The 27378-nt window shown below is 41.3% G+C and overlaps 2 protein-coding genes across 2 annotated transcripts; both read right to left on the bottom strand.

Annotated features, from left to right (window-relative positions):
- Window positions 1–11899: 11899 nt before the first annotated feature.
- Window positions 11900–23529, bottom strand: LOC120735120 (G2/M phase-specific E3 ubiquitin-protein ligase-like). The gene is made up of 9 exons (XM_040034305.1): window positions 23372–23529; window positions 22659–23056; window positions 21967–22459; window positions 21592–21785; window positions 14142–14258; window positions 13855–14030; window positions 13319–13491; window positions 12922–13136; window positions 11900–12630 (listed from the first exon to the last, which is right to left on the bottom strand). The coding sequence occupies exons 3-9, from the start codon at window positions 22332–22334 to the stop codon at window positions 12371–12373; spliced, it is 1503 nt and encodes a 500-aa protein (XP_039890239.1). The 5' UTR covers window positions 22335–22459; window positions 22659–23056; window positions 23372–23529; the 3' UTR covers window positions 11900–12370.
- A 442-nt stretch (window positions 23530–23971) lies between these two features.
- Window positions 23972–26879, bottom strand: LOC120735119. The gene is made up of 2 exons (XM_040034304.1): window positions 25793–26879; window positions 23972–24174 (listed from the first exon to the last, which is right to left on the bottom strand). Exon 1 carries the CDS (start codon window positions 26847–26849, stop codon window positions 25896–25898), a length of 954 nt encoding a protein of 317 aa, XP_039890238.1. The 5' UTR covers window positions 26850–26879; the 3' UTR covers window positions 23972–24174; window positions 25793–25895.
- Window positions 26880–27378: the final 499 nt, after the last annotated feature.

Raw genomic sequence — 27378 nt, 5'->3', positions numbered from 1 at the left:
TCTACTAGAAACAGTCGATCATATTTGTTTGTCAAAGCTGAATCCAGGGCAAACTACGCTAAATTGGTGCCTTTAGCTAACAGCTACAAGAAGCATAAAAGTTACTGTACGGCTATCATTTGTTAACATGACGCTTGTTCTTATACATGTAATACATTTATTACCAACCTGAGAGTTTATCCACTGGTCATTCGACATGACGAATGACTTCTGAAGTCTTAATTCAGCTCAAGACGCTGTAATATGCGCTCGATTACTCGATTGGAACCGGATGTAAGTCCCAAAAAACTGAATTTTGGAACTGAAACTGAATGGTGAGAAGTGAATCTGAACTTATTCGAGAGCTAAACTTTTAAAGGATAAAATACGGTTTCAAAGTAAATGAATTCATTTTCAAAATATAAAATTCAATTTCAATTTAGTGATGATCATTTTCAAACCAATAAATTGAATTTCAAATTAGGCTAATTCATATTCAGTTTGTAAAAGCATTTATTCAAGTTACAATTAAGATTCAATCCGAGCAATTCAAATTTAAAATATTCAAATTCAGTTTCTGATGGCACAGATTTCTGCCCATAGCTCTCCCCCTCTCTCTGTCTTCCACTCACACAGACACGCACACCACCACCATCAACTTTGCTAAATTGCTAATGAAAAACATTGATCAGGCAGCTGTGATTGAGCAGCAGAGTAAATTCAACTATTTTCATGGTTGTTGTGGTCGTGATAATTTTGTGAGGCCACATCAAAAAGACTCGGATGGGCTTTCCAAAGTTCTACAAGTTGTGCCTCCATCACTTGTGTCCAGATCACACGCTGCACTGCCGTGCTACTCCATCTTTTTCACCGACGTTTATGTGTTTGCGCGTGCGCAGTGTGAGCGGCTGCGGTGACACCCTCACGACCAAGCGATTGATGATCAGGAGCTGGCCGTGAGGTGTTAATCACTTCTCGTTACCCCACGTATACTATACGATGCACGACGCACGATGAAGGCCAAAATCGGTCCGATCACCAAAACGGTCGCACGACTCAAAAATTGGCTCAAAATGGGCCAAAAATCACACAGTGTAAGCCCAGCATTATACTACTTTTAATTAACTGCCTTAGCCCACTTACAATGAAAATTTAAAAAAAAATCTTGTTCATGACCTGTGTCCTGTGACCTGTATTAACACGTTTGGAAGTAAAAATAACATGAACTCCAATTTTGAAAACAAAACTTTATTTATTTTTTTTTCCTTTTTTTTTTTTTAAATAAAGCTCTGACTCCTATTATGAGTGTGACACTGTGGTCTGGGATAGAGTCCTGTAACTCTCTGTCTGCAAAATACAGTATATAATGGCCAATATTGGCCAATTAATTATATAGTTACTTCTTCAAAAAAGTAACTGAGTTATGCAAACAACAAAGTTTTTTGCAGCTGTTTACCTAAAAATGCAGCCAAGGCGTTTTTTTCAATAAACATTTCAAACTATTTACAGAACAATCAGCTGTTCTGCATTAAATCTGATGTCACACAAATTATTTGTGCCACTCCAAAAATAATTTCTGTCCACTATGAGATAAAGGAGAACAACAGCCTGTAGTGATGGTAAATTTGATTCTTTTTACTGAATCGAGTTTTAATGAGTCACTCACCAAAGTGAATCGGGTTTTTTGAGTCATTTGATTCACTGAGTCAGTTGAACAGAGAGTGCAAAAAATGTACATTTTCACTCAAACTTAATTTGTTTCTCTTTTCATGTAAATCCTACTGCTAAGATGTATGATTCTAAAAGAAAACAACTATTTTATAGAGCAAAAACATTTCTAAAATTAAGCAATTTCCTATCAAAATTGCTTAATAAACATTTATTTTGTTTATTTTTATTTTATTAGTATTTTCCTTAAATGTGTTAAATAAATGTTAAAATGTCCACTGAGCTGTGAGCCAGGGGGCAGAAATGCACCTTAACATTGGTTGCCAACCAAGAAGAAGAAGAAGCTGTGAGCCAGGAGGGAGGGGATGAGTGAGTGAGTGATTCGTTCGCTCTATGATTCAGCACAGGAGGGAGGGGGTTAGTGAGTTCTGAGTGATTCGCTTACGCTTACGATTCAGCACAGGAGGGAAGGGGTTAGTGAGTGAGTGATTTGTTCGCTCTATGATTCAGCACAGGAGGGAGGGGGTGAGTAGCCCAAATGTGCTGTTAGCATGTTAGCAGAGCGATGCTACTGTGAACCGAGGAGCTATTTTCTTGATGTGAGCTTCTACTCAGGGTTTTTTCTTCCAGTTCAGAGCAGAATTTTTTTTGTTACGATACTGGATGTTGTGTTTTTCTCCACAATTTTAATTATAAGCTAGATACATTGCTGCTAACAGCAACAGGGATGAGTCAGTGAGTCAGTTGGGCTTGTGAATCATGATTCATGAGTCAGTAAAGTGATTCTCGAGTATTGAACGATTCGTTCATGATTTGCGCATCACTAACAGCCTGATACCTGCAGGCCTGACAACAGGAGATGTATCACTCCTGTAAGACCTGTAACATTCAGCAGTCGCCTCATTGTTCTGACGCACACAACAAAACTATTGACTACACTACACACTAACTACACAAGATTTGCGCTAAACGTCGCAAATCTCTCACATCTCAAAACACCGCCGTCACTCCTAAAACTTCCCCCTTCCTAAACAACTAAATGCCATGTTGCCATATCATTTTTTGATTGGTGCACATGGTACATTTTTCCACCAATAGGAAAGGGTGGGGTTTTTTTTGGTTCTGTTTTTGCTCACAGGCTTTCGAGCGTTTTCCCTATAAAACACAGTTTTCACCGTTTCTTCCCGCAGTAAATATAAACGATGATAGTATTCAGGAAGAAAACCAAACATTGCAGATATTTTTATCATAACTCTGGTTTTACGTGGCCGATCAACACAATTTAAAAACTGGTATAAAGTCCACACTTTTTCCGTCAATTGTACAACGTGTACAACCGTCTCCAATGGTTGTACACGTTGTCATTAACGTGGCTTCACTCCACATCAGCCGCTTTGCTCGCTAAAACACCGGTGTCGGCACATATGGACGCTGTCATAGCCTGTCAACGACGTTGATTAGTTGCGTATATATGAAGGTGAATCGCATTATTTGCTGGACTATGGGATAAGGTGGCATCATTCTAATCCCATACTGGAGCAGCCAGTCACTTACTGACTGAGACTTGTTAAAGTATTAATTTTAATTTCAATTCAGGTTAGATTTTTTTTTTGTGCGCAAAGTAGATTTTCTGTACGCAGAGACCATGCCAGCAGTGCGCAATTGCGCACGTGCGCAGCTTAGAGGGAACATTGGTTGTAACACCTGCCAGTTTGTCCCATTTCAGCTCCAGCCTCCCCTGTGAACAAATCACTCCCTGCCATAGTACCTTTCATTGAGCACACTATTCCCTTCTCAAATGAGAAAGTTGGCTGTTTAATGGACACCACCAGAGCCAAGGAGAAAAAGTGTTTTAATTTTATATTTGATTTAAAATTTTAGTTTATTCTTGCATTTTTAATACACAGCAATTAGCACGTTACTGGATGTCGTACTGTGTATGATTGTGTTTGTGACAAATACAATTTGAATTTGAAAAAGTCACCCAAGGCAGCAAGAACTGCAATCAAGCATTTGCAGTATTGCTGTGGAATATTGGACCACTGTCTTTTGCAGAATTCTTTTGTTTCAGCTACAGTGGAGGGTTTTTGAGCATAAACAGTTTTTGAGTTTTTGAGCATAGGTTTTTGAGCATAAGTAACATGTAAGTAACAAACTTGGGTGACAGCTCTGGAAGCATCCTTGAGCTGTTGCTCACACTGCACACCACACACAAAAACAAAGTAAAAGCAAAACCACAAGCCTAGATGGATCTGTTTCTTTACCTGTAGAGGGGTCGTCCACATGATTGCTATTGGCTCAGACCTACCCAGGTGTCCAGACAAACTGGCTGCAGGGCCAAAACCTCACCAGACTGAGACACAATTTAGCAGTTAAATTAACCAAACAAATAACTCAACAACTTAATTCCAACGGAAGATACATCTGCTAAACACAAGATGCATCAAACACAATTCCTATTGCATGCTTCACACAAAACCTAATGTGCTAGCAACAACTCCAGAGCAAGAATAAAAAAAACAGCCACAAACAAATCAATTTAGATGGACAAGCTCCCATTTGTCACACTTTATGATGACTAAGAAAAAGATCTGGAGAGTCATGATGGCATATTCCACTTGCAAATTACATGAACATAGAAGAGTAGCGGTAGGGAGCGGGAGCACAGAGAGAGGAACAGACGGACATTTAAGAGGACAGATGCTCCAGACATTACTACAGGACATCCAAGGAGCTCCAAGGTGGACTGAAGGAAAGGCTTTGAAAAAAACAAATTGTGACAAGTGGCACAAAAGTGTGATTTTGGGATCTATCACAATGACCTTCAAAAAATGTTTTGGCCAGCTCCTTCTCATTTTATTCGTATAATGTTTGCTTTTAGTAGTTTAAAACACAGAGGCTCATTACCTACCATGTGTAATTTTAGGTACAGTCTTCATTTTGACTACCTTCCTCATTATGAATGGGATTTGGTTGCAATGTACCAGACAAATGCTGGGACAGAGAGGGAAGACGACTTGCCGCCCTCCTTCTTCTCTGTAGCCAAATCCTACTTTGTCTGTCTTTGGGAGCAGTGATGAGATGGGAAGAGAAACAGCATGAAACTGCCTCCCGATTGAATTATGCATGCCTCCATCTGCTGACAGAGGACAAGTCTGTCAGGCCTCTTCAGTGTCACCACACACACACAAACACACACACACTCATGCACACACACACATCGATACATGCAAAGCTCACTTTGCTCATGCAGTTCATTGGACTGTTGGGTCCATACCAAACAATATCCCTCAGCTGCAGTTGAGTCTGATTTTATTCGTATGGCACCCAATCATAAGTGATCTCATGGCACTCTCCATGCTGGTAAAATAGATCTGAAGAAGCCGTGTCTGGCAGAAAATGTTTTTCTAGGATGGGTCAGACATGAGGCATTGATTCGGGAGACTCTGGTTTGTGTCCCATATGTAACCAATGTGCTTTATTTTCATTTTTTCTTCAGTTCTTCGTCACAGTTTTAGCCACTGTATTATAACAGAAGTGATACAAAAGACTAGACACTTGCTTCATTTTACAGTACTCTACTGGGAGTACGGTTATGGCTATTTTTTATGTTTTGTAACTACAAACTATAATTTACTATTGTAATTTACCATCTATCTAATCAATACAAAAAACAAGGGCCAAGTACGAAACCAGAACAGATGACATGGTGCCTCCTTCCTGTTGGCCCACTACCTCCAGGGCAGAGGTGGCTAAAGTACAGACACCCTGTACTTAAGTAGAAGTACAGATAATAGTGTTAACAAATAATCCACTAAAAGTTAAAATACTGATTCAATTTCTTTACTCAGTCAGAGTGAAAAAGTACTAAATCAGTAAGAAAGTCAAAAGTTGTCTTTGGAGGACGTTTCTCCCAGCTATTTTTGTATGAAGCAAAAGACAGGTGGTGAAAATAGGTAGGTAACGGGTTAAAGTGGGATTTCAGCTTGTGGGGGGACACTTAAATTGACTGTAATGGCTCAGTGTGGGGAAAGCATTCACAATACACAGTAATTTTCTGTTGAGCTCTCCAGTAGATTTTCTGCAGGCTATGATCAGCTGATCTGGGCTACTACTGCTCTTGTGGACTCACACAACTTAATTAGACAAAATGTCAGCAGGTGTTTCATGAGTTGTTCTGGTGGATTTCCATAGTCTGCATTGACAGTATACTGTTTATGCTGTCTCTATACTAGGCAGTATAAAGTTAGTATAAAGGTGGAATTCAGTGAATGAATCTCAGCATCATCAGCTTAACTTAAATTTAAAACTAAATTTGAAAAGTAACCTGTTTATCTGGTGCATTTACATGCAACCTTTAGATAACACAGTTAGTCTACCTTAGTTTGTTTTGGAGCACGATTCACAATATAAAGAAAAGATAATGCCACAGGTACAGACCCAATATATGATTTTTAAAAATGAGGACGTTTATGTACGTTTTAAAATTCCAGTTTATCAAACACCACTGAGCAGTCCCTTACCTTAAAAAATAACCTCTCTTCTTGCTCTCCCGTTCGGTCTTTCTTATCTTTCTCCATCGCTGAGAAAAGTTAGCTCTGATTCTTTTCCCTCCCTGTGAAATACAGCACCTGGACCTTTAGCTAGCAACAGAGCATTGTTGCAGGGAGCTGAGGCTACAAGGTTGATGTTACCTGTCATGGTGGTAATACCCAAAATAGATGGAGGACACCAGAGATAAAGGGAGCCTTCAAGGTACTTTGGGTTTAATTAGCTTTTGGAAGTCCAGAGGGAGACAACTGACAGGTCCTGGGAGGCCAAGTTGAGTATGACTCTGGCAGTAACTGAAGGACTGACATTTAGCAAATTCAAGTCTGAGACCTCGGTTCGGTTCTTAGCAGGATGATTAAAAGATTCCGAGTGTACGTGAGAACGTAGACTTTGAAGTTTTATTGGGACAATGTGGAAACATGAACTCCTCATCTTGTGGGGAGCTTAAATGAGATGGTAATTATTTAAAGTTTCAGTCTGGTCAGTGAGGAGAAGCTAACATGGCATTTCTAGTCCCTAGACTTGTTACTGTGTTTTGGATTCATTGAAGGATTTTCAGGATGATGAGGAGTTGCAGGACTTCAGCTCTTAACAATGCGGGGTAGTTTTTCAACATCACATTAAACATCAATCTTATTAACTTGACAATGTCACACAGGTAATTCGTCCTCATGGAAATGGCTTATTTAACCCTTTAAAACCGGTCAGAGTGGGCATGCTCCGTTTTGCGCAACTATTTTTAAATCCCTGTAGAACTACAACCATGTAAGCTAGCGCAATAATTTTTTTTGCATATGAAACCAGAGGAGTTGTACTTACATCTTATGCCATCAGCTTGTCCTAGGTCACGGTTTCCTTAGCTTTGCAAAGATTGCATAAAAACCACTTGCAGCAACAAAAACATTTGCTGTGTCCAAATTCAGGGGAAGGATGCTCATAAGGACAGTACCTACCTACGTCACGTAGGTAGTGTCCTTAGACGGACGGGTAGTCAGGAAGAGAGCGCCTGTGGACAGCAAGAAACTTTATTGAACAAACGATGAGTATCCAACATAAACAAGAGCACCTGACTGCAGCCACTGGGGAGCGCCATATTGCGACCTCCACACTAACTGGAAACAAGTGACCTCCACAGTAACCGGAAACAGGTAACTTCAGTTAAATCGACTTTTACAGCGAAAACTACATTGCGTTTTTGTTACTATTGATGCTGCTGAGAAATAAACATGCTTCTAAGTGTTTTTAACACTCTGGGTTTGTTAAAAAAAATCACCTCTTCAGCTTGTTAATGGCCAAAAGTTTTCATGTGTTATGTTTTTTGTTTTTGTTTCTTTGCTACTTTTTCTGCATAAAGGTTTTTACATAAAATAGTCATTACTTTTTACATTTTTAATCCTTCAAACACCCTTTTCTGGTACAATGCACTTGTTTGAAGACAAACTCAAAACTCACCATTTCATATATCAGCAGTGCTACTTTAAACTATTGTACAGTGGTCCCTCGCTATAACGTGGTTCACCTTTTGCGGACTCGCTGTTTTGCTGATTTTTTTTTTTTTTTTTTTTACAGCACATTGTGTTGTGCGTTGTGATTGCTGTAGATCATTGTCAATCAGTCTAGTGCCGTGTCTCCTGTACAGCAGTGGTCCCCAACACCCGGGCCCGGTACCAGTCCGTGAGTTGTTTGGTACCAGGCCACGAGAGTTAAGACTCCGGTGAGAAATTTATGGTTTTCAGGGTTTTTATCGTTAACTCGGCTTCCCTGGGTCTTTTCCCTTGTTGTAGTCGTGTGTCTAATTTTGAAAGAACTATTTACACGTTACCATAGCGACCGGAGAGCATTAAGCGGCAGAGGGAGGATGTTACTCTTAATGTTGTTGGCGCATTTTCAGGAGGACGCTGCTAATAAGTTACACAATTACACAGTACATTCATGTTTATTATTATATTTACAAAATACCACAGTTTTTGTCTTGGTCGGATCATTTTATGTGGTTGTATTTCTCCGCGACACCTTAAAGGCCAGTTGTTCTGGCAAAACCTCCTACTGTAAGTAGTTTTTGCACATTTCTGCTGTCACAGAGTAATTCCAGCACAAATGTAAGTAGGTATGACGGTTTGCCACTTGACTTTGCCCATCAGAGTATGTTTCTAGCTCTTATTAACAAAGGTAGGACGATTTGCCACTTAATTATAGCTGTTAAAGTATGCTTGTACGTCACATTTACAAAGGTAGGACGGTTTGGCACTTAATTTTACCAATCAGAGCATGTTTGTAGCTTATATTCACAAAGGTAGGACGGTTCGCCACTGAATTTCGTGTTGTGCGCAAACATAGAAACAACGGGTAGGATGGTTTTTAAGGTTGGATCAATGACTGTACAAAAATGAAGCCAAAACGTCTCTATCTCCCCCTGGTGTCTGGCTGCAGTATAGGTCATAAACCCCGCCTCCTCCATGTTAGCGGAGGGGACTGGGGTCAGACTAAAATAAATTTATTCGCCTCAGATAATTTTTTTCCAAAGATTCTTTCTTTTGTTATCAATAGTTCTCATCACGCTCATTTATGTCCATAATGTTTGTCCCATAAGTTTGATTCTAATTCCTATCGCAGTGATGTTAAATTGGGGTGAAACGTCATCATAGCAGCCTTGACTGGCAGTCACGGAGAAACTTGCGTATCTCTGTTCGGGAATAGCAGATAGAGCGTAGGCTCTGAGAGGAGGGCCAGCGTTTACGTTACAAAAACACAACCGTCTTAACCTGACAGCCTGAGGTGTTCTTCAGTAAACTAGTAAACTGGACTACCCGACAGAAGGACCTGAGGCCCCGCTGCACTTTTTCGGTAAGTTAAATTTTGTAAGCGAATCCCTAACTACCGTCCTTAGCTAGGTCCTGAGACCTAGCTAGCTAAGATGAGCACTCGGCTGTCGTGAAACTTGTTTCATAATGTTCGTTTAGCTAATCCGTGCAGGTGAATGAATTTATATGAGGTGCCGTAAGGGACATTATTACTGAAACGCTCTCACACACACTACTGAAATTTTATCTCTCACACACACTACTGAAACGCTCTCACACACACTACTGAAATTTTATCTCTCACACACACTACTGAAATGCTCTCACACACACTACTGAAACGCTCTCACACACACTACTGAAATTTTATCTCTCACACACACTACTGAAACGCTCTCACACACACTACTGAAATTTTATCTCTCACACACACTACTGAAATGCTCTCACACACACTACTGAAACGCTCTCACACACACTACTGAAACGCTCTCACACACACTACTGAAACGCTCTCACACACACTACTGAAATTTTATCTCTCACACACACTACTGAAACGCTCTCACACACACTACTGAAACGCTCTCACACACACTACTGAAACGCTCTCACACACACTACTGAAAACCAAGAAGATTTCAACTGAACAGGAAGGTATTTTAGCTGCACAGGAAGGTGAGGAAAAACAAATAACACATTAATGCACAGCTAACACCGTGGTGACGTATACAACAGTCTGTTAGAGGTATAATTGAAAAATCTTTTGCCTTCATCAGTGACTATCCAAACATTGTTGTAGGGTAGCAGCCTATTGCAACAAGTCGGGGCATCCTGGCTATGCTAGCTGCCCGTATAATCTGGAAAGACTGTGTCTGACAGTACCTCATCTACAATGAAATTACATCGGATCCATGTCATTTTTTACATACATTCTTTGTTGTTTGAGGTGAGAACCAATGAAGATGATGTTGAAAGATTTTTTACTTGTGCTCTGCAATGTATTGGGGCGCCCCAAAATGAAAATTCGGACAATATCAGACAAGAGCGGCTTTATAGAGAGCTAGATGATCATACACGAACTCTATCAGAATTTCTTGCTGCTGTATCTCGATATGATCCCAATAATAGGGTTGCCACCAACCTACTAGGATCCTTGTATAGATGCTTTTGCAGCTTGCTACATGAATATGATGCTAGACAGAGATCTGCTTATGTGACCCACAGATTGTTACCCCCAACCACCTTGAGTGGTCATCCAGGTCAGCCACGATAAGCTATATCTGCTGAACAGATTTCTCACTTTGTTTCCATTGGTATGACATGGCAGAGAATTGCATCATGCTTTGGAATAAGTCGAAGAACCCTGTACAGACACAGACAAACTTTGGGAGTTGAGCCATTAAGCTATGTGGATATTTCAAATCAAGAACTGAATGGCCTTGTGACGGATATCCTACAGAACACTCCAAATGCAGGGGAAGTATACATTCTTGGAAGTCTGAGATCTCGTGGCTTAAGAGTTCAACGTTGGAGGGTCAGACAAAGTCTACAGGAAGTGGATCCTATTGGACGTGCATTTAGACGTCGTCATGCGATAAGGTGAAGGATCTATAGTGTTCAGGCCCCCAACCACTTATGGTAAGTTCACTGGTTTGAAACAAATGGTCAGGCCTTGTGTTTAAAAGTATTAACACAATACACAAAATTAAAGGTCCTTCATTCAAAACATTACTGAAGTTAATCTATATGATCAGCATAAGATAATAATAATAATAAAAAAAATAACAATAACCAAAAAAACTGAAATTGATATAAGTATGTTAAATATTTGGGGGATTCATAGTACATCAATTTAGATGTCGTCCAATGTATATACTATTGAGTTGTTTAATCCTTTATTTCACATCACAATTTTAATCTCTAACATCGATTGTGCCAGGTAAACGTAGAGTGGAAAAAGACATTTTATGCCACTGTGTGTATGTGTGTGCACATGTAAGCACATGTGTGTGTGTGAGAGAGAGGTGTGGTGTTGTTGAAGTAAATGTACAAAATGAAACCTCTAGTTTTTGTTTAAGTACAGGGTCAGGAATTCACTACTAAATAATATGAACAAACATGTGGAACTGTAGTAATGCTTTCTGATCTCTCAACAGGCATTTTGACGGCAACCACAAATTGATTAGATGGCGCTTGGTCCTGCATGGCTGTGTTGATGGCTTCAGCCGAACTATCATATACTTACGTTGCTTATCCAATAACAGAGCCTCAAGTGTCTTGTCATTATTTTTGGAAGGAATACAAAACTTTGGTTTGCCCTTAAGGGTCAGTTGTGATGATGGTATGGAAAATATACAGGTTGCTCGTTTTATGTTACAGAGAAGAGGAGTAGGCAGTGTTATTACAGGTGTTTCAGTACATAACCAAAGAATTGAAAGACTGTGGGCAGAACTCAACAGAGTTGTATCAAGACACTTTATAAATATCTTTAACTTTATGGAAGAACCGGGTATGTTGGATTCACTGAATGAGCTACATCTTTTTTGTCTGCATTATGTTTATTTGCCAAGGATTGAAAGAGCATTAACAGAATTTGTCAATCAGTGGAACAACCATGGTCTCTCTACACAAGGAGGACAGACCCCTCTTCAGCTGTGGCATACAGGTGTCACAAACAATGTGTCGTTTATAAATGACATTTTTCATGTTGATAACTATTATGGCGTTGATGAAGAAGGGCCATTACCAGAACTTCAAACATAATAATGTCAATATTCCAGATATTGACATCAACATAAATGAGACTGCAATGAACATAATTCAACAAGCGAATCCATTAGAAAATGATAGAAATCATGGAATAGATGTGTTTTCTTCACTTTTACACCTTCTACATTAAATAAAATATTTTGCAAAAAATAAAAAATATATATATAAAACAAACATTTCAGAAAACACATCTGATCGAAACTAACATATTGAAACCATTTTCTTTAAAATGATAAAATGACAGCTCTGTTGTCAAACAGAAACTGACACAGGCAGAAGAATAAACAGACACAAAGACAACCAAATCAAAAACCGATGGACATACACATGAAATGAGTAAAGTGACACAAATTTTGTATATTCAAACTCAACAATCTAAATTAACTTCTGAAGTGCTGTTAAACAATTGGTATCTACCTGTATGAATCCTGAAGAACAATCACTTCTTGTCAAATTGATGTCTTAAAACATCAATTTGACTGAGGCAGGTAAATTTGGAAATATTAAAACCTTAACAAGTTAATACTCAATACTCACTTTGAATCAATAGAGAGACCAATACAAAAGAGAAACACGCAAACTCCTCCAGCATAATGTGTTCATACCCTGCCAAAGCCGTAAGTGTTACCTAATGCAAAATCAAACTTCTCCTTGAACAGCTGGTATGAAACATGCAGTGGCAGCCTAATGCAGTTAACAGACGTGTTGGCAAGAGGGAAAATTGGTGTAGAAGAGAAGTCATCGTCTCCTCTATGAATGAACTCAATCGAGGGTGCTGGGGAAAAGCCAATAGGTGGCACCGCAGTCGCTCCAGTTGCAAAGGCCAATGTCTTCTGTAATTTGGAAGGTCCTTCTTCTTCTGCATAAAACAGAGAAGGAAAAAAGTGTTAAAAGGTTATTTCATTTGGCCAACATAAATTGTCAGTGAGTATTAATCTAAAGCAAGAATCTTAATGACTGTTATTGCAATGACTATAGAGCATGCTTTTCATCTTTCAATAATCTCAAAGAACTATGTAAAAATGTTACTACAACCAAGAGGGTAATGTGGTGTTATTGTTATATGAGTATGTTATTTAAAATAAAGATTTCAGAAATGCTAACCTATAAATCGTTACATCTATTTATTGTGCACTAAAGTGACAATTACCTTCTGCATCTTGGAGATAGCCTCTCCAGAAGGTAACAACCATCTCCTCAGCAGCTCTTCTGTTGCTTCCTTCTGGAGATAGATGAATGTTGAAAAGATCATCCACCTGGTCAGCAGTCAGCATATGTGGCTCATAGCAGAACAGAGGGCGAAAACTGTCTGGATGCCTCCTCATTTTCTCGAGAACCCCAAGAGTTTTCAGACCGTCACAAAATCTGGATAAACAGCACAAAGAAATTTTATTCAATAATTCTGCAATTTCATGCTTCTAAGTTAATTGTATATTATCAATTTGGCACAATCAATTATACTAGGTTATTAACTGACCATTTTGATTAATAGGTAAGATTTTTATCACCATTTTAATTAATCTGAAAAACACAGAATACCCAAATACCTTTGAAATGGACCTTGAACCCTGTGGATGACCTGAAACATGACAATGTCATGTACCAGCAGATCCCTGTCTCTTAGTGAACGCATAGGCCTCAGGCATCCTGCATTGGCCAAGTAATCAAGCAGAGGTTCTTTTGACTTTTCAAGGTCCTCAAGGGTTGTACTTTGAGATATCTAGCATCACAAAGAGCAGAGGAAGGGCTTGTTATGGAAGTTACTTAGTAGTCTTATAACCTATTAGAAGGAACCCAGCCACCAGTGGTCTACACAATCACAATATGCCCAAGCGTACATTGGAAGTCAAATGACTACACATATTTTTTTAATATGTTTACAATGTGCTTAAAAAAAATGAGAAAATATACTCTTTCGTCTACCCTTATCTGCTGAGTCTTAGTTTAATACAGCAGCAACATATAAAAACTTGGCATTCAGCAATGGCCAGACTGCTCCGGATAAACATTCCCTGCAAAAGAAAACTGGAACACAAACTATTTCCAATTCACTATCAGATTTATAAAATAAACATATAGAGACCTTTTTGACTTTTTCAAAGAGTTCCAGGTCAGCTATGTCTTCCAGGGCTGGGTTTGCTGAATTTCCAACCAGAAGAGAAAATACTGTTGGTGACAGAAAGTTAGGTGGTGGACCACCATGTACCAAGCTCACTGCAGTGGCTCTGCCAGAGATGTAGTACCAGTCCCCTCTGAGAGCTGCAAAGCAACAGAATAAAAGGAAAAGCAAAATTGTCAGTAATGTTGCCTGTAAAAATAAATATCAGTTAAACAGTTCCCACTATTAATCTTAGAAAAATAGGTAATTACCAGTACTGTCAAGAGCCAAGTTCTTGCAGTTTTCTTTCCCCTCAAACATGGCTGACCTGGCAATTGTGTCCATCAATAGTCTCAAGAATTCCCTCCTTGGCCCACCTAAATCAACCCCTTCAGGGCTCTAGAGTGCGACCAAATTTTTCAGTGGTGCGACTATGTCAGTTTTGGCCGGCGGTCATAGGTTCTGTCCAATAATATGACGCGAGACTGGAGTAAAAGACATCCATGATTGGCACTTTATTAAAGAAGGCGCATGATAACAGCACAAACACTAACCACAACTAAACAAAATGGCTTCCTTTTATGCTCTACCTTTTCAGGTGAGCATCCGGAATAGCCCAAGTATGGGGTTAACTAATCAAAATGAACACATAACCCTCCACACAAACAAACATACAATAACATTAAAGCACATCACAAACATATACATATTTCCAACACGTACTATAAACAAGCCAATAACATAAGCTTCATCCATTTCTATCTAAATTAAAACCCTCTTTAACCATACTCCCTAACCTGGCACACTGGTCTGCTCCAAGAGCTCTTAAACAGGTGATTGAGCCGCTTTCTCTCTTTTGCTCCACATCCTGCAAGAAGCAACCAGGACAGGTGAGTACCTTTACAAGTTCTCATTTCACATATGTTTAGGTTATTGATAAATGATTAACTGCAAGCAGCTCTAACTTTGGCTCTTCTCCGACACAGGTAGGATGGCCAGTCCCATTGTCTCTTTTCCGTTACAAGCTGTCAATTTAATCGCATGTCAAATAACCTAATAAAAGACTCCATAAGAACTAATGTGTTTTCTTTATTACCCTATTTTAAATTCCTAATCCAACAATTAATCACTAACAATACCAACCAGGTAATGGAACCCCTGGTCTCCATTACATTTCCTCCCCCCTTCTCCTTACACTACTGTACTTCAATCTTCATACATACGTGAAAGACAGTCTGCAACACAGATTTGCCTGGACGATACCGCACTGTGAAATCATAGGGTTGCAATGACAAATACCATCTCGCAACACGCATGTTGGTCTCCTTCATCTTGTGCAGCCACTGAAGGGCACGGTGGTCTGTCTCCAGGGTGAAATGTCTGCCTAGAAGATAGTACCCCAGCGACTCCACTGCCCACTTGATAGCAAGACACTCCTTTTCCACGGTGGAGTATCTAGACTCTCTGTCCTGAAGCTTTCTGCTGAGGAAAACAACTGGGCGCCTCACTCCCTCCACCTCCTGCAGCAGCACGGCTCCTAAGCCTACTCCAGAAGCATCTGTCTGCAGTGTGAAAGGCTGAGTGAAATCCGGGCTGTGTAGAACAGAATCAATCGTGATGGCTGACTTAAGGTCAATGAAAGCTCTGTCACAGTCTTTTGTCCACTTGACTTTATTTGGCGCCGACGCTTTTGTCAAATCCGTGAGAGGTGCTGCCCTCTCTGCAAAGTGGTGGATGAATTTACTGTACCAGCCCACTAAGCCTATAAATGCCTGCACCTTCTTCTTGGTTGTAGGAACTGGATATGCATGGATTGCCTCCATTTTCCCCACCTGAGGCTTCACCTGTCCATGTCCAACCACATATCCAAGGTACTCCACCTGCATCTGTGCGATCTTACACTTGTGAGGATTGATAGTAAGACCAGCAGATTTGATTAGCTTTAGAACGCGTCGCAGGTGAGCCACATGCTGCTCCCAGGTCTGACTAAATATCACAACATCATCTAGGTATGCTGCAGCAAAGTCTGACACATCCCTTAAGACCTGGTCCATCAGCCGCTGAAACGTTGCTGGTGCCCCTTGGAGACCAAACGGCATCACCCTGAACTGAAACAGCCCAAACGGGGTTTTGAAGGCCGTCAGTTCCTTTGCCTCTGGAGCTAGGGCCACCTGCCAGTAGCCCTTACTTAGGTCAAGAGTGGTAATGAACTTACTTCTCCCCACCCTTTCCAAGAGCTCATCAATGCGAGGCATTGGATAGGGGTCAAACTTTGAGACAGAGTTGAGATATCTCAAGTTAATGCAAAACCTCAATGTTCCATCCTTTTTTGGGAACAGAACAATTGGGCTGCACCATTCACTCGCCGATGTTTCAATTATCCCAAGTGACAACATTAGGTCGATTTCTTTCTTCAGTTTTGGAACCAGGCGTTCAGGAATCCTATAGAATTTTCTACGGGGTGGAGCATTATCCCTCAAGTGGACTTTGTGTTGTACCAGTTTTGTAAAACCAGGTTTTTCCTGGAACAAATTTGGATCCAGAAGAGCCCTTAAATCTCCCTGCTGGGAGGGCTTAAGATGGGCCAGTGACACTAAACTTGGCCCTGATTTGCCTGTGGGAAAAAACTGTTCTCCCTCCGCTTCGTCCTTGACTACCCGAACAAGACAATGCTGTTTTACCTGCTGCTGCTGCGTGGTGGGCTCCTGCTGCTGCTGCGTGGTGGGCTCCTGCTGCTGCTGCGTGGTGGGCTCCTGCTGCTGCTGCGTGGTGGGCTCCTGCTGCTGCTGCTGCGTGAATTCTTTTAAGGTTAATATGGAAGACCTGATGTTTCTTCCTCCTGTCAGGCATGTACAGCTCATAGTTAACATTGCCAAGACGTTTTGTAATTTTGTAGGGGCCTTGCCACCTGGCTAGCAGTTTGCTGTCTGTCGTAGGAAGCAACAGCAACACATTGGAATGTCCTTTCCCTGGCCTTCTTATCATACCAGGTTTTCTGCTTGTTTTGAGCCACTTTCATGTTTTGCTGTGCCAGTATTGTCATTTGTTTTAGTCTCTCTCTCTCTCATTTTCAGCACATAAGCTATTACATTATCTCCATCAGGCTCTGGATTCTCCCATTGTTCTTTCAGCAGGTCGAGCGGACCTCTCACTTGACGGCCATAAAGCAGTTCAAATGGTGAAAATCCTGTAGAGGCCTGTGGCACTTCGCGATAGGCAAACAACAAGTAAGGCAGCCACTGATCCCAGTCTGAGCCAGTCTCTGTTACAAATTTGTTCAGCATGTTCTTTAGTGTCTGATTAAAACGCTCCACCAGTCCATCTGACTGGGGGTGGTAAGGGGTGGTTTTAATACCTTTTATGCCAAGTAATCTATATACCTGCTGTAGAAATTTAGACTGGAAATTTGTGCCACAGTCTGTCAGGACCTCTTTAGCTATACCTACTCTAGAAAACAACTGCAGGAGACAATTGGCAACCTGTCTCGCTTTCACTGATCTTAGGGGGAAAGCTTCAGGATAACGAGTGGCATAATCACAGATGACCAAGATGTAACGATTACCTGATGAGCTTCTTTCAAGGGGCCCCACTACATCCATTCCTATTCTTTCAAAAGGTTTATCTATGACAGGCAATGGCTGAAGATGGGCACGGGCCACTCCTTTATTTAGGGTGAGCTGACATATCTGACACGACTTACAAAACTGCTGTAGTTGAGTGTACATGCCAGGCCAAACAAAACGGCTTGCAATCCTATGTAGAGATTTCTGAAAACTACGATGGCCTGCCCAAGGTACAGAATGACCAAGTTCCATGACTTTGTTTCTTAGTGCCTGTGGTAATGCTATGGCTTCAGTCTTGCCTTTACACTCATAAAGGACACCATTTCTCAACACATAGGTTGCATCTGCCAACACATCTACTGTCCCTCGCACCTGTCCATCAACCTCCGACACCTTATCAAACCAAGATTTTAATGATGGATCTGCCCGTTGAAGTGAAGAGATATCTGGTGGGATATCAAGTTCCAGTTGGGGCTCTGGTCTACACCCCTCTAACCTGGATGAACCCCTAAATGTGTCTCTTCGTCTTTGCGCTCGAGATTTGGCTGGTTTTGTTGGGCTTACTTCTAATTCTTCATCATAGAAAGGTAGCTCTTTTAACGGGTCATTTGCACTCTGAGCTCTTGTGGTGATCAAACTGGGGATTGCACTTTCTGGCTGTGCCTGCAGAATAATGTCTTGCTTCTGTACGTTGTGGTCCTGATCTACACGAACTGTATGCAAATCTCCCGGAACTTCATTAGACACCAAATCTAGCAGTGTAGGTATATCTAAGCCCAATATCACTGCATATGGTAGTCTGGGTGCTAAAGCCACTGGCAGTTCTTACTGCTTCATGATCAGGACCTGGCAAAGTGGGTCTGGGGGCTGAGCACAAAAGGGATGGCCTACTTTGTGTTGTTGCTGGGCAGGTATACTGAGTGTGGCCTATCTGATTACAGTGATAACATCTAACATCTGATTTTGAACCTGAGTGTGACTTTTTAGTGTTGTTACTTTTACCAGAAACAAAATGTCTGCTTCCAGGATAACTTCTACTCTGGCCTATACCACCACTCCTTACACCCCCATCAGATTTACTTTGTCCAGTCACGAAGCTGTCCCGGCCAAAGGTGGTTCCTCTCGATCCTGTTCTGGCAGAGATGAAGATTTCCGCTAGCTGTGAAGCCTCCTCTGCAGATTTGGGGGCACGTTCCCTGATCCACACCTCCAGATCTGGGTGGACCATCCTCAGAAACTGCTCCAAGATCATCAGTTCAGAAATGTCTTTCACTGTAGATTTTTCAGGTTTCACCCATTTGTAAAACATATCTTTTAATCGCACATAAAGTTCTCTTGGAGTTTCACCTGGGTGCATATCCAGGGCTCGAAACCTTCTTCTGTATGTGTCAGCAGTTATTTCGTATTTAGCAAGAATGGCATCTTTTACTTTATCATAGACTTCCGAATCAGCAATGTCCATATGCACATAAGCACTACGTGCTTTACCAGTGAGCAGAGGTACGAGTCGAACAGCCCGTTCTTCTCTCGGCCAACTGCAGACTTGAGCCATTCTCTCAAAAGTAGTGAGAAAATGCTCAATATCATCATCTGGAGTGAGTGGCAACAACTTGGGATCTCTCTGGTGAAATTGTTCCTGTCTTGGCAGAGACCACATCTGCTGACCAGTCAGACTAGGCCCCTCATCAGGTTCACCTCCCTCCTCGATTTGGTTGTCCTCTTGTTCCTGCTGCTGTTCTGTCATTTCTTTTACTTGAACTTGAATTTGCTGAAACTGATGTTGTATACTTTTCCATCTTTGTGCTTGTCGGGCTGATTCTCTGTCCATTCTCTGGTCTCTTGTTGCTTGAGACTGCATCAATGATTTCACCAGAGCTGTCAGTTCATCCAGTCTATCGCCAGGTTTCGCTCCTGCTTTAGCCACTGGATCAGCTGTAGCACCTTCCCCATCCTCTGCCACTTCATTACAGTCATTCTTCTTTCCACTTCTCGTCATCATATTTACCTCATTCATTAGAGGCAGCACTCCTGACACCACTTGTCAGTTTTTGGCCAGCGGTCATAGGTTCTGTCCAATAATATGACGCGAGACTGGAGTAAAAGACATCCATGGATTGGCACTTTATTAAAGAAGGCGCATGATAACAGCACAAACACTAACCACAACTAAACAAAATGGCTTCCTTTTATGCTCTACCTTTTCAGGTGAGCATCCGGAATAGCCCAAGTATGGGGTTAACTAATCAAAATGAACACATAACCCCCCACACAAACAAACATACAATAACATTAAAGCACATCACAAACATATACATATTTCCAACACGTACTATAAACAAACCAATAACATAAGCTTCACCCATTTCTATCTAAATTAAAACCCTCTTTAACCATACTCCCTAACCTGGCACACTGGTCTGCTCCAAGAGCTCTTAAACAGGTGATTGAGCTGCTTTCTCTCTTTTGCTCCACATCCTGCAAGAAGCAACCAGGACAGGTGAGTACCTTTACAAGTTCTCATTTCACATATGTTTAGGTTATTGATAAATGATTAACTGCAAGCAGCTCTAACTTTGGCTCTTCTCCGACACAGGTAGGATGGCCAGTCCCATTGTCTCTTTTCCGTTACAAGCTGTCAATTTAATCGTATGTCAAATAACCTAATAAAAGACTCCATAAGAACTAATGTGTTTTCTTTATTACCCTATTTTAAATTCCTAATCCAACAATTAATCACTAACAATACCAACCAGGTAATGGAACCCCTGGTCTCCATTACAGACTTAAAAATAGTATTTGGTTGCACCTGTGCGACCAACTGTTCGGGTAGCAAAAAAAAAAAAAAAAAATTCTTCAACCTTCCCTGTGGTCAGCAACAGACACACATTTTGCCCCTATCGTGGACTAAACCAATCAGAGATAGTAAGGGGCGGGACCTCTCTGATTGGCCGTGGTCCAGTTGAAAGTGCAGGTGGAAGAGAGATGTGAGTAGCTTGAATAAAGTGATATCGATTCATTAAATCCTGAATCGACTTTTAAATATAACTGTGTTTTGCCAGAAAAAAAACTACTTCAACAACAACCAAACAGCAAATGAGAGCAGGTACACGGATTCCACACAAAGACGTAACACAGACCCGACGCATCAGAATCAGCTTTGTCTTTCTCGGCTTTCTCACCCGACGACACTCTGTTGGAGCTTAGCGATTCTGCGTCGGGTCCACTCTGTGTTTACGTCTTTTTGCGCTGATTCTGAGCTGCAGGTTTTGTCTCTCCAACCAAAATTCGCCGAGCCAGCAGCAAAAGAAGCAGCAAACTGCGCTTCACATTTGATCAATGTCGTCATGAATTTTGCTGTTTTGCTTCCACGACTATTAAAATCACACTTCATGCACAGCTAGCTCTCTCTCTCTATCTCTCTCTGTTCTTCAAGAACAGTTTCCCATCTCCAATCTCTGTTTTCTGTATTATTCATTCGCTTAATACCCACCAGTCTACTGTTGTTTACAGCGCTGTCGGCTGCTGTCTTTTTCTTTTCTTTTTTTTTTCACTTAAATGACCTCGGACAACAGCCTAATTTCTGTTGTTCAATACTGAAGTAATTTAAACTTTATATGCAGAATATTGTAGAATATTTTTAAGGTTATCTGCTATAAAAAGCCAGACCAGGAAAATCTCCTTCATGTTTTTCTGTGTTTTATTCTCAGTTACTTTCACACAAAGGCATCTGCTGTGATGTTCACAATTCTGATAAAGTCTCACATGTATCAGTACTGATAAGTGATCAGAATTATAATATTTCTGACTGTCTGAGGCTAAGTTGAATCGAATCGGGACTTTGAAAACCGGAATCGAATGGATTATAGAAATCAGTGATGATACCCAGCCCTAGTGAGCAGCCTAGGCACGACAGAAGTGGATGTAGCTGTAATAAGAAAATAACTATTGATAACTTTTCTGTTTAGTTAAGGCCTGATCCATCTGAAATTCATAGCCAGTGCTCTGACACGGTGTCATCAATCTTTGAATGCTGAAAAAGCAGTGTATCCAGAAAAACACATTATATCATATAAACTATTATAAAATTTGTGTGCGCCTAACTTTTTAAAGTTAGGCGTACCGGTACGCCCATGGCAAAAAGTTAGTCTAGAGCCCTGCCCTTCCTCATTTTTCCCCATATCATCTGAGAATTTCACACAGATCATCAAGTTGGGATCATAAGATAGCCTTTGAAAACCACGCAAGGCTCCCTCCCACACAGCAGAGCGATTTATATTAAAGTTGCACTGCTGTTTTGTGCTAATTTTGCTCGATAGTTCCAGCAGTATCTCTTGAACAGGGACTTTTTCTGCACTAAAAAAAGAAAATAAAACAGAAAATAAAATATATCAGCCATGTAGTCATGTTACAGAATTTGAGAATATGTGTCACACTGATCATAGAGATTTAAAGCTTAAAAGTTTTATAATGATTTGACAATTCTGGAAAGCTATAATCATGTCTCAAACTCAAATTCTGTATGTTTGTTACTCACATCTGATTCTCCAAGCTCGCAATTATAGCTTGATTTAAATCCTCATCATCTGAAGAATTGCCAGAAAGCGATGCCACGAGAGTTAAATATGAAGAATAATCTTCATCATTAACGCTCATGGCAGGGATGTCTTCACTTTTTGCATTGAAATCTCTGCTGTGACTGCTTGTGCTAGGTTTGTCATCACTTTTTGCCATGTAGCCTTCATCACAAATGCTGTTCCCATCACTTCCTTGCTTTGCTCGTTGCCTTTTACCAACACTCCTTCCAATACAGTTGGTCCCAGTATCATCTTCTTCATCACTGCTAGTGCCAGGGTTATCACCTTTAACATGACTTCTTAACCTTGTAGTGACTTGGCTGCTCATGTCTTGTTGGATTTTTGAACTATCAACTAAAAACAATCATTGTCACTGTCCTTATCAGTTGCATAACTGCTTAATGCTGATTTGGAGCTGATGTGGGAAGGATCTTTGTCTTCATCTGATTCACTCTTCAACAGAGAAAGACCAAAAACATATATCAAAAGCAAGAAATTATAGCTTATCTTAAAAAGATTAAAATAAGAAATATCCATATTGATTGCTCCCAAACACTTGTTTTAAATAAATATATTCTATTTTGCTAGAAGCCCAATTGTTGACATGTTTTTTCCCAAATCATGATTACTTTTCATTCTTTTAGGAACTTACTAAAAGTGTCCTTGATGGCCTTACATAGAGGGCTTTGGTTTTAAAAACCTTTAGGATCAGCATCCCATTCAGCTCCTGACCATCTTGGAGCTTTGGAGACACCAGCTTATTCCCACAAGCCATTAGAAACTCGAGGCTACAAAAAAATAAATGGGGACAACAGCAATTGCTAATTAGTTAAATATTTTAAATATTAGTTAAATATTTTATTATATACTTGTACTGTTATCGCTACGTGTTGGATACACTGTGTATGTTAACGCAGGTCAACAGCAAGCCAAACTCAATTTTCATGAGCCAGGAAACTGAGCGTCTTGCTCCTTTATTACAGTCTTCTCGACAGCTTACAATCTTTTACAACTGTGGCTTGAATAGCTCGATGAAAGTGTTGAGTGAAACTAAAAAATAAACCAGAAAATAAAATATCCTTTAGCTCTTTGACATTGTGAAATAAATGCACAAAAGAAATAGTTAGTGACAGAAAACATGTATCAAAGTTAGTCTTAGCTGCTAAGTAATGATAAACAGTAGTTTTAACAATCCTCTGATATGCAAATTAGATCGCTAGCATCATTGCTATGTTAATAGACCATGCTCTAAGCAAAATCCGCTTCTGGGATAAGGCTAATTCCTGGCACAAACACATTCACAAAACGATCTCTAAATCAGCTCTTATAAACATATAAAACAACCAGAACATGTAATAAACTTACAGCCATTGCTTTCGATGGTGTATATAAAGATTCAGGCCACAGGAGATGAAGTTTAAACACAGATAGGCAGGTTTTCTGTACAATGCTTTTTCCCAACTGACTGCAGCGTCTGCTTCCCACAATGCATTGCGAACACAGATTACTCCTTCAAAATAAGATACAGATAAACCAATGCTGACTTTATAGAAAATATTTTTAACTAAAAGACTGTCTTTTTTAACATAAATTACCACAGATGAAATATGACATTTTATCACTAAATTATTATGAACCATTTTTTAATCTTTTACTTGGGGCAGAACACTCCCCGCCTGGCATTACTGATGCCACTACTACTTTTTATCAGTCACTTCCTTTTCTAAGAGCATAACAACATCTGAAATGGGACGCAAGTAAGTCTTTGAGACTCCCTGGGATGATGTCCTCACTTCGACTTTTCTGACTTTCCTGTCACTGCTTGGAAAGGTGGTTGTTATGATAACCATTGTCCATTCATTTCTGGGTGCTTGATTTTGTTTCAACAACACGATGTCACCTGGCTTAAGATTGCAATATGTTCCATGCCACTTGCGCCTTGATTGGAGGGTGTTGAGATATTCGTTTCTCCAGCGACTCCAGAAACCATTGGCGAGTGCTTGCACTTGTTTCCATTGGTTCTTGAGCAAGTCTTTTCCACAAAAGTCTCCTGGTGGAGAAGGAACGCCCTGCTTTTGGGTCAGTATCATTGCAGGACAGAGTATGAATGGTGAGGAAGGGTCAGTCGAAATAGGGACCAAGGGCCTTGCATTGATTATAGACGATACCTCAGCCATTAGGGTACAAAGCACCTCATGTGTGAGACGGGTGTGTTTGTTCTGCAAGAGCATAGAATCCAATATTCGGCGAGTTACCCCAATCATCCTTTCCCAGACGCCCCCCATGTGAGAAGCATGTGGGGGGTTGAACTCCCATGTGCAACCGTTGGCATGAAGATGGTTGACAATGTCGGGAGGGTTCTTGTTTGGTTGTGCCATGCCAAGCTCCACGCTTGCTGCGATGAAGTTGGTGCCCCTGTCTGACCGCATTTGTTTGGCTGGGCCTCTTATTGCAAAGAATCTGCGTATTGCATTTATGCAGCTGCAAGTGTCCATAGATTCAATGACTTCGATGTGTACACCTCTTGTAGTCATACACGTAAAAGGTATCGCCCACCTCTTACTTTGTGCTGCGCCACCTCGTGTGCGTCGAGTAACCACTGACCATGGGCCAAACACGTCCAACCCGACATACGAAAATGGAGGGCATGTTTCAAGTCTTTCAGGCGGGAGATCTGCCATTTTTTGAGTCTCTAGTTTCCCCTGAGTTTCTTGCATGTTACGCAATGGTGGATAATGGATGAGACCAGTCTTTTGCAGCCTACAATCCACAGTCCAGCTTGCCTAACTGCACTCTCTGTGAACTGCCTTCCTTGATGCACAACCTTAGCATGATAGTGCAGGACAAGCAACTTTGACACATGATGCTTGCTTGGCAGAATTTTTGGATTCTTTAACGTTTGGTCCAATGAAGCATGTTTGAGGCGACCTCCAACTTTGATGAGGTCTTCACCCATGAATGGGTCGAGGGCTACAATGGGGCTAGAGGCGTGGATGGTTTGACTGGCTTGTAGAGCAGCGTACTCATCAGGAAAAGCGTCCCTTTGAACAGACTGGAGAATGAGGTTACTGGCCGCATCCATCTCCTCTGGAGTGCGTGGTTCTCTGCATTTATGCCAGCCCCTGCATGAATGATTTGACGAGTTGCTTGATGAGTGAGAACGAGCTTGGTGAATTAAGAAGGCAATGGCACGTACCAGTGAGGTCCAGCTTGAAAAGCGTTGGAAGCGTTCTGGTGTGAATCCGCTCTTCTGAATCTGAGTAACAAAGGTACTAACTTGTCGGATTTCAGCATCCACTTCAGGTTCAATCAGCTCAAACGATTCATTCGTCTCTGGTTCATGTAGTTTGTAAAGGAAGTCTGGTCCCTTGAACCACATAGTGTCCATGAGCTGTGATGCAGGTACTGACCGGGTTGCTAGATCAGCTGGGTTTTGCTGTGATGTAGCATAATGCCAATGTTCAGGGGATGTTGACTGGCATATATGATAAACTCGATTACGTACGTAGACATAAAAGCGATTTGAATCATTGCAAATGTACCCAAGAACCACCCTGCTGTCGCAGTAGAATTTGACAGCGTTTGATTTGTGATCAAGTTCCTCCAGACTGAGCTCTGCCATTTCCACCGCTAGAACTGCTCCACAAAGTTCAAGGCGAGGTATTGTTGGTTCTGGTTGTGGTACAAGTTTTGCTTTTCCAAGCACAAATCCCACTTTGCATTGTCCATCGGCATTGACTGTTTTCAAGAATGCTACTGCTGCAATAGCCCAGCTTGAGGTGTCACTAAAGACAAACAGTTCAGTGTAAGTGGACATGGAAAGGGAGGCTGGTACATAGCAGCGCGGCACTCTTAGGCTGCTCAGATCTTGGAGGGACATTTTCCATGTTTACCATGTGTCCATTTCCTCTTGAGGGAGAGAAGCATCCCAGTCTTGGACTCCATTTGACATTTTACGAAACAAGAATCTGCTTTTGATTGTCACTGGCGATGCTAGTCCCAAGAGGTTGAAGATACTATTAATCACTGAGAGAACCCCGCGGCGGGTATAGGGTTTGTCATTGACAGCTACCTTGAAGGTAAACGAGTCAGTGTTAATGTCCCAGCACATTCCTAGACTTCTCTGGGCTGGTAAAGCATCGTCACCGAGACTCAAGTCTTTAATACCGGAGGCCAAATCCTCTGGCTTGAATGCTTGCATGACTGAGACACTATTCGAGGCGATTTTGTGGAGCTTGAGGTTAGACTCAGCTAAGGATGCACATGTGCGCCTGAGCAGATCGATGGCTGCAGACTCTGTGGGAACCGAAATCAGCCCGTCATCGACGTAGAAGTGTCTCTCGACGAAGTGTCTTGTGTCTGCTCCAAACTTTGCCTCACCTTCCTGGATGGCTCTTCGAAGGCAATAGATGGCTACCGCTGGTGACGGGCTATCACCAAAAACATGTACCCGCATGCGGTACTCCTGCACCTCTTTTGACAAGTCATTGTCCTTGTGCCACAGGAACCTCAAATAATCTCTGTGGTCTGGTCTAACCAGGAACCCGTAAAACATCTGCTGAATGTCAGCAGTGGTTGCAATGAGCTCTTTCCTAAACCGAATCAGGACACCAAGGAGGGTGTTATTGAGATCAGGACCCGTTAATAACACTGAATTGAGTGACACACCAGGCTGCTCGGCACTAGAGTCAAAGACCACCCGTATCTGACCGGGCTTCTGGGGGTGATATACGCCGAAAATAGGCAGGTACCAGCACTCAGTGTTATCATCAATGGGTGGAGCAATCTCTGCATGGTTGTTTTTAAACATCTTGTCCATAAATTCTAAGAACTGTTCTTTCATTTGAGGGTTTTTTTGGTTAAGTTGCGTCTCAGTGAGTTGAGTCTAGACAGCGCTTGGTCTCTATTATTTGAAAGTGGCAAGCGAGGGGACATGAATGGTAAAGGAGCAATCCAGTAATTATTTTCATCCTGCTGGACTTCTTTTTCCATTATCTTTAGGAAGGTCTCATCCTCAAAGGACAGGGCATGCTAGTTATCATACTCTGTGCGCTCAAAAACGTTCTCTCCAAGCTTTTCTTCTGCTGCATTGGGTTTTGAGCTGCGTTTTAAGAAGCCACTCTTGTGCTCCCCACCATAGCATGGTTTGTCTTTGATGTTGCTGCTGTTAGGACAAGCAGTGAGGATAGATGGACGTCTGTTGGAGAGCATGTGAGGTTTATAGGCGTTGGCCATTGGTCTGTGAGCATTGAGGCATACTTCCTCCACAATTACCCAGCCTAGGTCTAGGCGCTGAGCAAAGGGAGCGTTGTGGGGTCCGTTGACTTGTTGTTGTGCCTTGTGGACTCGTATGATGTCTCTGCCCAGTAAAA

Source organism: Simochromis diagramma, unplaced genomic scaffold (genome assembly GCF_900408965.1).
Source record: "Simochromis diagramma unplaced genomic scaffold, fSimDia1.1 OVJJ01000747.1, whole genome shotgun sequence".
Classification (NCBI taxonomy): domain Eukaryota; kingdom Metazoa; phylum Chordata; class Actinopteri; order Cichliformes; family Cichlidae; genus Simochromis; species Simochromis diagramma.
Note: the sequence above shows the minus strand (reverse complement) of the source record. Positions and strands in the feature narration are given on the sequence as shown.

Coding starts and splice junctions, on each gene's coding strand:
- LOC120735120 (XM_040034305.1), bottom strand. CDS start 22,334: ATGAGCAGCCAAGTCACTACAAGGTTAAGAAGTCATGTTAAAGGTGAT. Junction 21,786..21,966: donor GCGAGCTTGGAGAATCAGAT/GTGAGTAACAAA, acceptor TTCTTTTTTTAG/TGCAGAAAAAGTCCCTGTTC. Junction 13,137..13,318: donor GTTCAAGGTCCATTTCAAAG/GTATTTGGGTAT, acceptor CTGTTTATCCAG/ATTTTGTGACGGTCTGAAAA.
- LOC120735119 (XM_040034304.1), bottom strand. CDS start 26,849: ATGAAAGAACAGTTCTTAGAATTTATGGACAAGATGTTTAAAAACAAC.